General features: G+C 49.5%; 1 protein-coding gene across 2 annotated transcripts in view; it reads right to left on the reverse strand.

Annotated features, from left to right (window-relative positions):
• Positions 1-8,212, reverse strand: part of PDZRN3 (PDZ domain containing ring finger 3) — a 247,186-nt gene extending 238,974 nt beyond the window's left edge. The window contains exon 1 of one of the 2 annotated variants that reach the window (XM_067755218.1): positions 7,361-8,212. In XM_067755218.1, the coding sequence (XP_067611319.1) occupies positions 7,361-8,083 (723 nt within the window). In that variant the 5' untranslated portion in view covers positions 8,084-8,212. The remainder of the gene's footprint in view (positions 1-7,360) is intronic. The other variant, XM_067755217.1, reaches the window with a different exon arrangement.
• Positions 8,213-14,777: the final 6,565 nt, after the last annotated feature.

Raw genomic sequence — 14,777 nt, forward strand, 5'->3', positions numbered from 1 at the left:
TTAACAAATGTTTGGTAAGCCTTACTGTGCACATTGCGTTCATCACCTAACCCTAATGCCAGTCCTATCAGCATTACCCCATTTTGGAGATGAGGCAATTAAGGCTTAGAGGAGGTTAGAAGATCCTCCCAGAGACGCTCAACAACAAGGCAGAAGGAGCACAGGAGCCCGGCTGTCACCAACTCCAGGGTCTGATACTCATCACAGAACAGCTCAGTCCAGGGTACCCTGGAGCTGCTGCTGGTGACACATCCAACCCTGACCCACAACCTTAAAGCGGCTTCACCCCCTTCCCGATCCACGTGCAGCAAAGACAGAGGGCACCTGAAAACAGCTTCCAGCAAAATTCTAGGGCTGACCCCTCTGCCCAGGAATCATTTCTGCACACCCGTCCCCCTCTGCCAGGGTGAAAGGTCATCCAACCACCCCTCCTGGAGAAGGGGCTGCTGCAGGGCCCACGTGCACACAGGCTGCACGCGGCTCCACCCCTTAGGCTCCCTGTAAACAGACATACGGGATAGGGGAGAAAGATGGACGCTCGGGTCCATCTGTTAGTTATTTCTTTACAAGGGTAATCATTATGTTACACCACTTCCCTTTCTTATTGTAACAGGCTTATTAGAACACCATTAGTCTGGGGGGACAGAGGTGACCCGCGGCTAAAAGGCTTCGCTGAGCAAAGAACAGCAAGACGTGTTGTTTTCAAAGGCACAAGTGGGTGTCTGACTGATCCAGGGGTGAAAGCCGCTCAAGTTCCCCTTTGCACCCAGCGGTGCCTATCGCAGCGCCTGAAACGCAGTGTGTAAGCATGTGAGGAGCTGGACTGAAAGAACACATTTGGAAGCATTTCATTTACTTCCTACCATCAACCACTCTTTAACTTACTAGGTTCGAAATTAAGGAGATGAGGCGTGATTCCATCCAAGACACCACCGCTTTTCTCTTCTTTTTCTTCCCTTTCCCTTTCCCTCCCTTCCTTCTTTCCTTTCCTTCCTTCCTTCCTTCCTTCCTCTCTTTCTTCCTCTAACTCTCTTTTACAAGCAGAACCTGTTTCGTTTTATACTGCATGTATACTTTCAGAACTCTGAAAACAAGAATTACAGCGTGGGGTGGACACACCTCATCACCATGGACCAGAAGCCATCAGACCAACTAAACGGAGGCAGAAAATGATGCTGGGAAAGCTGTTTAATCTTTGGAGGCTCTCTTTTTCCATCTGTAATACGAAGGGTAATGGGCTGTGGGTACTAACCTCACAGAGTCTTCCTGAAGATGCACCCGCATCTCTAACCCGCACAGTGCTTGCACGTACAGTAACATTCCTTTGGAAACCCTGTATGACACTTCGGAGGGGACTCTGCCTCAGGAGAAAATACTGTTCTTATTTTGGTAACAGCCTGGAGTCGGGTGCTGAGTTCAAATCTCAGCTCTACACTTAGAATCTGTGTAACTTCTGGCCTTAACCTAGCTGTTTGATAATGTTTTACAATCCTCCTCCCTTACCAAAAGGGGTCTACCAAATGAATGAGATGGGGAAGCTAATGTGTGTACATACACAATGTACCCTAAGTGCACGGCACCCAGTTAAACTCACTGAATGTTACTTCCTTTCCTTTTAAGCTCCTTAGTCTACAGCCAACACAAAACCACCTTATAAATAGATTCTCTCACATCGAGTATTTTTACAGAAGAGCAAACATCATCTGTGAACTCAGAAAGAATCACTTACAGATAAACGGCAACAGAGTTCCCAATTCAAATTATTCAGTTATGATCATTCAAGCCAGTGTAGCTGGGTAACGTATTTGTAAGCCAAATCCTAATTTTCTTTATAAATCACTGAAATGAAATGGACACAACAACCCACAATTCCTTTAGCTGAACTGGGCTGTTCTGTAAGATACACCATGGAATGGCCACTTGCTGACACTTTTCAGAAACAGAAAAGACACTGAACTATGAACATTCTAACAGATACATTTCCAACTGTGTGGACATCTGGAACACCTTTTCATACAATTGTCTATTGGATTCACTTATCTCCAGGAGTTCTGAAATGGACAAAATCGTTTCTGGGATTTGGGAGTTTACACAAATGGATCTGGGGAAACAAAAGCATACCTCCCACAAGCCTGGAAACAATTTTGTTAACTTGCAGGTCACGGAAAAACTCGTTCTTTTTTAAGAGTGCGCTAACAAGCTCACTCTTGGTTAGCAATCTGAAAAGTTTCGAGGGCTGACAAGACAGCCCCTTGGATCTTGAATTTATTCACTGAACAAAGACATATCGAGAGTTCACAGGGTACACGGTAATCGAACTGGTGCCGGGATACGCAGCCCTGAAGAACACACACATGGTCCTTCCTTTATTGTCCTTCACAGACAATGAACAGCTCTTCCCATTATTCACTTACAGCTGTGATGAAGGCCATGCAGGCAGAGCACCAAGGTGAGAGTCTCAGGGCACCAGACCTAGTCTGTGAGGTCAGAGAGGGCTTCCCACAGGCAGTGATGCTTGAGCTGGGATGGGAAGGAGAGAAAGGTTATCTAGTCAGGAGCAAACCCTAAGTGCTGACAGAAAGGCAGGGGCTAGAAGGGGAGAGTTGGAAAACTTGCCAGTTACCTAACAATGAGCAACTGGAAAGACTATTCCAAGGAGAAAAAAGAGCAAGTGCAAAGGCCCAGGGGCAAGAAGGAGCTCAGGGACATATTCACGGACCTGCCAGAAGCCAGTGAACCTGGGAAGAGAGACTAAAGGGGAGAAGAGTACAGGCAGGTGGAGGCCAGCAGGACCCAGAGTGTGCTTGGCCTTATATCCACCCAAGAGGAACTCAAGGCAGAGCAGGGTTGAAAGAAGAGTGACATCAGATTTACATTTCTAAGAAATAATTCCCAGCTCGAGGTAACTGGAGGGGAGCAGGAAAATACATAGAGGGAGCAGCTGTGATCTAGGCAAGAGATTATGGCGGTTGAGACCAAGGATGATTTTTGTCCCACAGGGAACAAGGGCAGTGTCTGGAGCTATCTGTAACTGTCACCACGTGAGACATGCTTCTGACACCTAGTAGGTAGAGGCCAGGGATGCCGCTACACATCCCATAACGCACACACTACCTTCCCCACAACCAAGGATTATTCACCCCAAGATTCTAATAGTGCTGAGGTCAGGAAACCCTGGTTTGGACCAAGGTCATCATCTGATGGGACTGGAGAGCAATGAACAGATTCAAGAAGTGTTTAGGAGGTATAATCCACCTGATTTAATGACAGACTGGAAGTAGGGCTAAAAGAGCAGAAGCTATCAAGGCTGGGTCGCAAGTTTCTCAACAATTCCAAGGCAAGTTACACCCAGAACTTTCTCTTTCCCAGAAAGCCAAACAAGTTTTTTGCTGTGGAATGCCTTTGTTCTTAGAATCAGGTGGACAAGTCAGGGTAGGAAACTGAGGCTGGGAGCCCAACTCTTTAACATCCTCAAGCATAGCATCACCAAGTCTGCTGTAGCCCAGATGAGACTTCACACTGGTTCCAGAAGGCTTTCTGGACCATGTTACCTATCATATAACTGCTAGGCAGTCTGGGTTTTAGAACTTAACCCTGGTCTTTCAAAAAACGTTCAGGGGGCTTCCCTGGTGGCGCAGTGGTTGAGAGTCCGCCTGCCGATGCAGGGGACGCGGGTTCGTGCCCTGGTCCGGGAGGATCCCACGTGTGCCACAGAGCGGCTGGGCCCGTGAGCCATGGCCGCTGAGCCTGCGCGTGCGGAGCCTGTGCTCTGCAACGGGAGAGGCCACAGCAGTGAGAGGCCCGTGTACCGCAAAAAAAAAAAAAAAAAAAAAAAGTTCAGGAAGGGGTGTTGAGACGATGATCAGTAAAATCATAACTGTGTGAAGACCAACATGTGTTGACCTATATCTGTACTTGAGCCCACACTCCTTGCTTAGCTGAGTAGCTACCTAAAATGTGATAGGTGGCCCAGCATGAACTGGTAGCTTGTTAGAAATGCAGAACCTCACGCCCCATACCAGCCCTGATGGATCAGAATTGCTAAGGGTAAGAATGTGCGATTTAACAAGCTTTCCAGGTGATCCCAATCATCTGAAGGTTTGCGAAGACCTGTTCCAGCTCACCTTGTAGGGCAGGAGAAACAATGCCTAAGTAGGTCCAAACCCTAAATGCTCAGCTGGTATCAAAAGTCCGAAACCTTATATTATTTAGATAATGCCAGATCATTTTATGGAACAAGTTCTAGGCCTTGAGGAAAGCGTATGGAAAAATCTTCTGAGTCTTTCTTATCTACTTCAGCTTGTAACAGAGAGGTAAATGATAGGACTTTTAAAAAAAATAATAAAAGTGTTGTGCATGCGAGTTTCCAAGCAATATAAATCCTTCTGCTTTTTAGAAGAGAATAAACAGTACCCAGCAGGAGCAGAGAGTCTGGCCAATGAAATAAACAAGTTCTTAAACAAGCTTGCAGTGGGAGGGGTCCGTCTGGCAGGCGCTGGAAAGCAGAAGCTTTCCACAAGGGCCACTGAGGGTTAACCAAAAGGCAAAAGGAGCGAGCTTCCCCCTAAGGCCTGAGCTGGGACCAGCCAGGGTCAGAGGCCAGAAAAATGAACTAGTGCAGCTTTCAGGCCAGGCCATTCTTGGCTGTCCTCAGGCCCAGCAATGAGGTCCATAAAAGTCCCAAGCAGCGCTCCAACTCCAGAAGGAAACTCTCTCTGTAAGCTCAAAAAGCAACATCTTGTCCCTAAGCTTAATGCCCTGATGAGCCAACTGACTCACCCAACAGAGCTTCAAAAACTTGCACAGTTTTGATTCAAGTATCATATTTTTGATTCCGAGACGGAGTTTACCCAAACACTCCAGAAAGAAAACAGAAAGGCAAGAAGAAATAATAAACTAGCTTCACAATGAATGATGTATAAACTCTGGGGGAGTGAATGGCTTATTTATAAATAAGCATCACTTAAAACTATGCAGGAAGTCCAGATGACAGCATAAACAGGAGAAACTCCGGAAACTCCTTCACCCCAAACCCGGCGCCTGCTTGAAGACCCAGCTTTGCCCCTTGCTTTGGTGACTCGCAAGCTCACGCCAGTCTTTTGTACGCCTGTGCGGTCCTGGGTGAGCCTCAGAGCTGTAAATATTTGCCCTTCGCCCAGAGCCGGCCAGCTGCTGAGGCTGCTGCCGACAGACAGGCCAGGGGCCAGGATGGGGTGGAGGTGGGGAGGGGGGAGTCGGAAAACTGGCAGACCGGGTGTGCGCTGTGGAAGAGGGGGCTGGGAGAGGGCAGGGAGAGGCAAAGCACACAAGCAGACACAGGCCCCTGGGGGCCCCTCAGGCAAATACATTCCCCAGAATGGCAGCGGCAATGGCCCACGTCCCTCCCCAGCTGGTGAAAATGTGGCCTTTGCAGTCAGGGAAATCTTGGTTCTCATCTTGTGACTGTGCCCCACTCAGAGTACAGGTGACGACACATGGAGACATTTCTGGTTGTCACCACTGGGCAGGGGGCGGTGCTACTGGTATCCAGTGGGTAGAGGCTAGGGATGCCGCTCAACATTTAACAATGCGAGCTTCTCTGGAGGCGCAGTGGCTGAGAATCTGCCTGCTAATGCAGGGGACACGGGTTCGAGCCCTGGTCTGGGAGGATCCCACATGCCGCGGAGCAACTAGGCCCGTGAGCCACAACTACTGAGCCTGCGTGTCTGGAGCCTGTGCTCCGCAACAAGAGAGGCCGCGATAGCGAGAGGCCCGCACACCACGATGAAGAGTGGCCCCCGCCTGCCACAACTAGAGAAAGCCCTCACACAGAAACGAAGATGCAACACAGCAAAAATTAATTAATTAATAAAAACTCCTACCCCCAACGTCAAAATATATATATATTTTTTTTTTGACAATGCACGGGACGGCCTCCCATAACAAAGAATTTTGGGGCCCAAAATGTCAAAACACCCCAAGGTGGACAATTGAGGTAGAACCTGAATGCCAGCTCTGAACGAGTTCTATGACCTGAGCCTGCTTTCTCATCTCAGAGGATTAAATACGGAATGCCTCCGAAGTGCTTTGCCACAGTCTCTGGTACATAATAAACCCTCAGTAAATGGCACCTGTGGTTACACTGGGAGGCAACACGATAGTGCTCGCGAACTTGGTCACCTGTGGGTTCAGAAACCAATTCTGTCACCTAGAAGCTGTGACTCAGGCATCTGACCGCGTCTCACTGGTCCTGAGCTTTCCTCACCTACAGAACGAGAAGCAACGTGCCTCCCTTACTTGATTACAAAGGAAACAGCTGAGAAGCAGAAGTGCTTAGAACGGGGCCTGGAGCAAAGCAAGCCTCCAGTAGTGGTGGCCGTTATAATTTCACCAACTCCCAGCACAAGGGGATGGCTTACAAGGGGAGGAGGTTAAAGATAAGTGCAGGGGATACTTGCTGAGCGCTGACTTTCCACCAGGCACCGTGCTAGATCCTTTTCACATGTTCTCTCCCTGAAGGGGGTAAACGAGCTATTTTACATTTAGGGAAATGGAGGCACCTGGAGGTTAAGCCACACCATGACTCAGCTGTTTAGCCAAGAGCCCAGATTCGAGAACAGTTCTAATTCCAGAGGCCTCACCGTCAATTATTACTTTGTATTTGGTGGTGGTCCCTTTACTGCTTTCTGGAATTCTTTCAATCCCTGGAGGAATACTACAGAAGGGGCCTGTGTTTCACCCCCCGTGTCACATCTCTAGGGCCACACTTTCCAACTTGAGGGAGCGTGAGCTGCTAGCTCAAGGTCAGCCGGCTAGTTGGCAGCAAAGCCCACGTCGGAATCCAGCTATTACTCCAGAGGCCTCTCTGGCAGCCTTCTTAACTTAATCTACACGGGCTGTGGGCTCCTTTTATTCTTTCTGGAGCTCCTGAGGGTGCATGGATATAGCTCACGCCTGTGTCAGTATCTTATCCGGTGGGTCACGTGTACAGGAGCCATGTTTCCCAACCTCCAAAGAGGCTAAGCGACTTCCCCAAGATCACCCAGCTGGTCTGCAGCACAGCCTTTGCACACTTCTGACTCCGGAGCCACACTCATTCTTACTCTGCGCTGGTCGCGGATTCCTTTGAGTCTTTCCAGAACCCCTGAAGCTGCTGGAGCTATACTTTACCCTGAGTCTAATCTGTCAAAAGACCACAGTTCCCAAGTTTAGACCGATTCCCCGACCTTGCTCACGGTGATCTATCTGGCAAGCAGTGTCGGAAGAGGGAGGCAGAGATGCTCCCGGGCAGCTCCCGGGACCCCAGTGCCCAAAGGGACTGGGAGGCGCCCCGGGGACCCAGGAGCCCGGCAGGGGGTCGGGGCGGGCGGCGGGTGCCTACCTTGCCGCCGGGCGGCGTGGCCACGCAGCGGCTGAGCGAGTCGAGGCGTGCGCTGTACTCGGTGAACTTCTTCTGGTAGCGCAGAGCGGTCATCTGCAGCTCCAGCTGGGCGGCGGCCAGCTGTGCCACCAGCGACTTCTCGCGCTTGCCCGCGCGCAGCGCCTCCTTCTTGAGCGCCTTGTGCAGCGCGCCCAGGCGGGCCTGCAGTGCGCCGTTGTGCGCCCGCAGGGCCCGCGCGCAGCAGTGGCCGCCGGCGCGCTGCTCGCCGTGCGTCAGGGGCAGCCCGCAGCCCTCCTGGCAGCGGCCCACCGGCCGCGCGTCGCACGCGTCGCGCATGTGCGCCTCCACGTCGCGCCGCAGCAGCACCTGGCCGCAGCCCGCGTGGCGGCAGCGAGCGGGCGCGAAGTCGCAGCGCTCGAGGTGCTCGGGCAGCTGTTGCAGCTTGACCACCCGGCCGCAGCCGCGCGCCGCATGCGCGCACTTGATGTCGAGCTTGAGGATGAGGCGCTTGAGCGGCAGGACGTGGTTGAGCTCCTTGGCCGAGAGGCGACCGCGGCAGCGCGCCGGGCAGCTGCCCTCCTGCACCACCCAGGGCAGCACGCAGCCGGCGCAAAAGACGTGGCCGCACGGCGTGGTCAGCGGGTCCTCCAGGACCTTGTGGCACAACGCGCACTTCAGGTCCGGGTCCACGTCGCCGTCGAAGCGGTCCAGCTCGAAGCCCATGGTGGCGGCCGGGGCCCGGGGTCGCCGCCGGGCGGCCGGCCGCCCCCTCCTTCCCTGCGAGGCAGCCGAGACGCGCCGGCTGCGCCGCCCGCTCTCTCGCTGGCTCTCCCCGGACTGAGCCTAATTGCTCCAGACTTCCTCGGAAAATGCCCGAGGAACAGAACTCCTCAGCCGTATTTGCGTGAGCGCGTGCGCACGCACATCCTACCTCGGCTGCCTCCCGCCCGCCCCCTGCAAAAGGGAGGGGGACGGGTGGCGAAGGAGGGTAGGAAGACCCAGAGGCTCGCCAAGGAGACTGGCCCGCCCGGGACGCCAGCCTGAGCCTTTCTCTCCGGAAACTCCACTCCGCTCTCTTGCAGTTTTCGCTATGGGAGACAAAATGCCAGCCGAGAAAAGCTCACTAGGTTAGGCGCAGAGGGTGCTGCTGTCGCCCAGACGAAGTTTTCCTGGAGCCCCTTCCGGGCCAGATCACGACTTTTTACTCCCCTCCCCTGCCTCCTCTTTTTGCGGCTGATTACAGAGAGCGAAAAATATCGCGGGGCCCGCTATCTCAGCATTTACGGTCTTTATTTATTTATTTCATTCCGGGGAAAGTTACAGAGCCTGCGGGACGCTCCTGCAACTACAGGTCCCACCAGAGGTTCAGCGGACCCGGAGGTTTACCAGGCCAAGGTTTCCAGAAGCAGAGGGCGAATCTACAAGGGCCAGTTTTCGGGAACCAGAGCTGCTCGCCGGCTGCCAGCGTGGGAGAAGCTGCCGGGCTGGCTCCGTTCACTTCACCTAATACCTCTGAAGTGTCTGCACTAAAGTGTGGCTTGCACTGTGCTGGGCCCTGATAAATCGGTCCCTTTAAAAATCATCAGTACAATATTGTGAGAGAGCGTCGTACTTAAAACTTATTTTCCCCCATTACAAAAGAAGTAACGCTGGTCTTACAGCGTTAAAAACCGCACAAGTGTAGAACTTGGAGAAGTTCCCCATAATCACCCCCACAATCATGTGAACTGCGTTCCTTCAGTTTTGTTTTTTTTCCTATGTATGCACTTTGTTATATTTCCATTCTCCAGTTGAGGAAATTCAGGCTGAGAGAAGGCAAAAAATAAAATACTCTTGAAGGCCCCGGAGAGCAGTCTTTCTCACATTTTAATGTGGATGCAGATTCTGATCCGGTGGGTGTGGGGTGGAGTCTGAGAATCTCCTTGTCAAAAGAGCCTCCACGTGGTGCCGATGCTATTATTCAATGGATTTCCACCTGATTGGGAAGTGGCCATCCATGAATCTGGACTTTTTTCTTCTGCTGGGGGGGTAGCTTCAAGCAGGGCAGTTTTCAGCAACAGTTCTGAGTGTTGAAGAAATACTTTGGGATTCCAACCTAGGTGATCAGTTCATAGCATCACCCATGGATTTCCTGTTTTGTTTTCTGTTTTTTTCCTCTCCCCTGGCTCTCGATGGCTAAGAAACATCCAGCCAACATTGGTAAGAAAGAAAAATCAAGCTATGGCATTCTCATTTGGAATGTGCTGCTAGATCCTGAAGAATGAAGTGGAAAAGTTGCATCTCTGTGTTTAGTGTGGCTCTGGGGTCTGGAACGTGGGATGACAGCACCCATTTTGTCTAATTGCTTTTACTTCTCTCCTTTTTGTGTCTGCGAAAGCCCCATGACCTTCACTACTTAACGGTTTCACCAGAGTGAAAGGGTTGTGTTGATGTCCACAAGGATTACTTGTTTTGAACCGACCTTTAGAAAGTTGTCCCTGGGCTTCACTGGTGGCGCAGTGGTTGGGAGTCCGCCTGCCGATGCAGGGGACATGGGTTCGTGCCCCGGTCTGGGAAGATCCCACATGCCGCGGAGCGGCTGGACCCGTGGGCCGTGGCCGCTGAGCCTGTGCGTCCGGAGCCTGTGCTCTGCAACGGGAGGGGCCACAGCGGTGAGAGGCCCGTGTGCCGCAAAAAAAAAAAAAAAAAAAAAAAGTCACTGATTAGATTTCTCAGTGCCTTCCTGAGGTCACTGGACAGTGTGCTTTCATCAGTGTTGGTTGCATTTGTTGTCTGTTTGTGGTAGGGGCTTTCGTTTAATTGCTTAAATCGATTAATGCATTCCTTTGCAAGTTCTCGAGGTGGAATATAATTGGCCTTTGTTCAGATAAGCATGTTCCAGAAATCCTCCTTCAGTGTATTTATTAAGCTGCTCACAGGTTCTCAGATAATGGGTGAGAAACACATTCTTTCATCAAAGGTGTGTGGGCCTGTCAGTTTCACAAGGTGGGCTAGTGTCAACAGGGTGATAATCTTCAAACCAAACTGGTTTTGAGAAACAACGAAAGCGCATCATACGCCATAAATGGGAAATGACTGCTTACTTTGGGTGTAGGCTTCTCTGCAGACTTGTTCCCCCCCATCCCCACCCTGTTGCCAAATGAGAGGCTGTTGATGAAATGCTGCAGCTGAGGCCACAGAAAAGCTATAGCAGACTGTGGACTGGCCTCTTGCGGCACAAGAAAAAGAAAAGTCTGTCTAAACCATCCTCGCTGGTTAATTTTAGAAGCAAAATTCTTGGAGGTCAGAAAAAAAAAAAAAAGACTCCTAGAATGTCAGAGTTGGCAGATCCTGCATACTATTTAGTGGCTGAATTTAATAGGGGAATTGAGAACCAGAAAGGTTAAAAGAAAGACCAGTTTAAGGACAAGTTTTCTCAGTTTCTGCTTTCGGTCAAGTAATAGTTTGTCCTGTGCGTTGTACGACGTTTAGCAGCATCTCTGGTTAGATGCCGGTGGTTACCTTCCCCACCCCCTGCAGTGCTGTCAACCAGACATTGCCAGTGTCCTCGGGAGGTGAAACTGCACTGGGTTGAGGCTGAGAACCACTGGTTTGGGGCAGCCTTTCATTAATTGCTAACGTCAGACAGTGCTGGCAGCCCGTGTCCTCTGCTGGCTGTGGAATGACCTAATGAATGCAGCATAGTGAGAGAGGTGTTACCTTGAAAAGTTGGGGCACCACAGTAATACACATGAATACAAATGGTAGGAAGCTAAACGTCTGGTGTGGCAAGTCATCTGAGAAAAGTAGCTGGTTGTTCTGACATGGATTAGATACTTACTCAGGTGTCTCAGAAGCAGCCAAATGTTGATGAAGGGATGATTCGTTGTGGACAAGAGCATCAGTCCCTTTGCAAACGATTCTTACGGCTTCCGCCATCTCTGCCATCAACGCTTCCTTTTACGGTCTTATTCTGCACTTTCTAACCAAGGCGTGGTCCCAAGCCTAACAAAAATGCAATATTCCCTGTCACTCCGATTTAGATTCTGTTCTTGACTCTCCGTTCCATCAACCTGTTTATTCAGAAGGTGATGATAATAATGTCTACCATTTTTGAGCTGCTACTCAGTGCCGAGCATTGTCCTCACCAGTTGACCTTCATTATTTCATTACTTCTCACAGCACATCAAGAGGCAGATGTCTTGTTGGCCCATTTTACAGATGAAGAAACTGAGGTTTACAGAGGTTATGTAGTTATTAAAATGGCAGTCAGTAACATAGACAGAAGGATTCCAGCACCCTCCCTCTTAATGTCTGTGAGCACATGATTCCTCCTCCACAGCCCCTAACTGGGGACTTATTATCTTACAAATGGTACAGATAATCACTCCACACCTCCAACATTACTCATCTCCTCTTTCCCTCTATCAGTCCTCAGTTTCCCCTGGGCTTTAGATAACTTGCGTGTTCAGTATTGGAGAAAGCAAAAAAAAAGCAAGTTTTTTTCTTCTTGTTTTTGGTGGCTTCCCTAGGCTTAAATATTCGTACTCCACTAGCTGAAATAGCACCAGACAATTAGATTAATAAGCATCTTTTTTTTTAACCAAATAGAAGTAACACCAGAGAGTAGTAGGTTATATCTGTCATCCACAAACAAGTGTGAAACATCTCAATGAGATTGCTTGCCTCCTACCATAGCCAATGTCACCCATTCTGGGGCCCAGGAGATTCACTGAGCCTTTAGTAGGGAGAAGAATAGGTAATTTTTGACCCTGGAGACTTTGGAAGACTTGGGTTAGTCAGGATGACCCATCACAGTGGATGCACTGGACAGAGAACAGGAAGAGTTGGGAAAACGCTTCCTACAAATTTGTGCAAAAGTCTAATGCTGCACATTGGCAAGGCCTCCATCGCTGTCTCTCCAGATGGGATTAGCTTCTGCAGCACCATGTACGTTCCTTGGTGTAACACTCATCACACTTGAAATCTCTGAATTTATCTAGTAGTTATTTATTTAGTGGCTACTATATGCTAGGCAGGTGCTCTTCGGGCACAGCGGTGACAGGGGTAAACACGATGGGCGATGGTGCCTTCCTGAGCCCTCGTTCCAGGCTGGGCAGAAGGAAGCATGCAGAAACAAAGAGCTTCCTGAGACAACAGTGGGGTGGGATACGTTCTCTAGAGCAGGGCTGCTCCAAGTGTAGCCAGAGGCACAGGCATAACCCTGGAGCTTCTTGGAAGTGCACAGTCTCAGGCTTCAGGACCTACTGAGTCAGGACCTGCATCGTAACAATATCCCCAAGAGATTGGTGTGCACTTGAAATTTGAGAAGCTCTGCTATAAAGACCATAAACCAAGCCGATGTGCTGGAGAGAAATTAGAGGAGGCTGTTCCCAATAGAAAAGTCTGCTGAGAGGAAATGAGATGTTGCTTGAAAGATGAGATGGGCCAGCAACAGTCAGCAGAAGATTCCAGGCAGAGAAGCAACAGAAAGTGCAGTGGTCCACAGGGAGTCAAGCTCTTGGTTTACTGAAGTTGGACAGAGCATGCCTGGAACTTACAACAGGCTGAGAAGTGGGGAGAACGAAATCAGATAAAGGTAGAAAAGTCGGCAGGAGCCAGACATCCAGGGGGTTGCAGGGCGTACATAGTAAGGAGTGTGAATTGCTTTTAGGAGCGCTGGACAGACGGCACTGAAGGGTTTTGGGTGGTAGAGGAGCACATTTGGTCAAAGTCTAGTTCCCGCCGAACGTTCTATTAGAGAGTCGGGGCCTCGTGTCCACATTCTATCTCACGTATGTAACACTTAATTCATGTTGAATTAAGACACTTAATTCCTGTTGAACAAATAAGCGTTCCCACTCCCTGCTCCATGTAAGTTCCTACTCCTAGGATCCCAAGCACAGGCTGATGCTAACAGCATGAGTATCTGTGTCACAGGATGGGTTAAACAGGCCTCTGTGGCCTCTTTGGAGTACGTATCATTACTCAGAACATTGTTCCCAGAACAAAATTTATCCTGATATTGGGAACAACCAAATCCCATAGGAACAGCTGGACCATGGTCTGGTTGTGAACTGGCAGGCTTTGCACAGAAAAAGTGTGTGTACGACAAATATGATCCTACATGGCATTGTAGACATTTGGAGCTGGAAGACACCTTCTCTTTTATTCCACAAATACTTACGGAACAACTATCATGTAGAGAACTTAGAAGGAAAGAATATGAAAAAGGACACAGGACCTAACTCCTGCCTTTAGAGCACTTACAAGACCCCCAAGGTGGCCAACTGAGTGAAAGTACAAATAGTTCTAACACAAAAACAAATGTATTAAGTATCTTATCCAGCCCCTACTACTCATTATCTGATGAGGAAACAGAAGTTCAAAGAAGTTAGATGACTTTCTAAGTATTTATGATGAAACATAATGTCGTTGGAGATACACTGCACCCCAGTTCAGTGGAGAGAGAATTGGACTAAGTGTCAGGAGATGTGTGTGACACTGATCAGTGAGTGGCCTGGGATCCGTTATGCGAGTTTATGTAAATATGAATGTGTATGTATAGGCAATTGAATTAGGATAAGCAAACCCCAAATTCTCAGACACCTCACGCTGAAGATTTTTTTTTTTTTCACTCTTGTCCCCTGGTGTGGATATCCATGTGGTCACTCAGAGCCCCAGGCCCCTTCCATCTCATGGCTCTGCCCTCCTCAAGTCCTCTCCTCAAAGTCATCTCCACTGAGTCAGCAGGTGGGGAGAAAGAATGAAAGACTTCCATTGACCAGGCCTGGGAATGGCGTACATTACTTCCACCACATTCTACTGGCAGTAATCCAGTCACAGGGCCACAATAATAGCAAGGAAATCTGGGAAGTGCACTCTAGCTATGTTCCCAGGAAAAAGAAGAAATAGGCTTCGTAAGCATCCAGCCAATATATCCATGTGTGTGCATACGTATATGTGTGTACATACTTATGTGTGTATACACACACACACACACACACGCAGGAAAAAAGAGGATTATGTTGAGCTAATGTAACAGAACATCCAAATAGCCAGGGAATAAACAAGCTAGAATTTTATTTCTCTCTCAAGTAAAACCATATGATTCATACTTTGGAGCCCAAGGCTGATGTAGTAGCTTCCAAGTCACAAGGACTCAGAATTCTTTTATCTTCCTGCTCTAACATCTATACGACCTGGTCTCTACGCTCACTTCATGGACTAGGAGGCCTGCTGCAGAGCCGACAATTCCAGGGCAGAAAAATGGAGGAAGAAAGGAAAGGCCAAAAACGACGACCCCTTACTTAGCCAGCCTTCTTGCAGAGCTTCTCTGGAAGCCCCATCCAACTATGTTCTCTTACAGCTTAACAGCAACCCCTAAATGCAAAGAAGGGAATCTGTGAAATGTAGTCTTTTATGAGGGCACATTGCT

Source organism: Pseudorca crassidens, chromosome 10 (genome assembly GCF_039906515.1).
Source record: "Pseudorca crassidens isolate mPseCra1 chromosome 10, mPseCra1.hap1, whole genome shotgun sequence".
In the NCBI taxonomy this organism is placed as follows: domain Eukaryota; kingdom Metazoa; phylum Chordata; class Mammalia; order Artiodactyla; family Delphinidae; genus Pseudorca; species Pseudorca crassidens.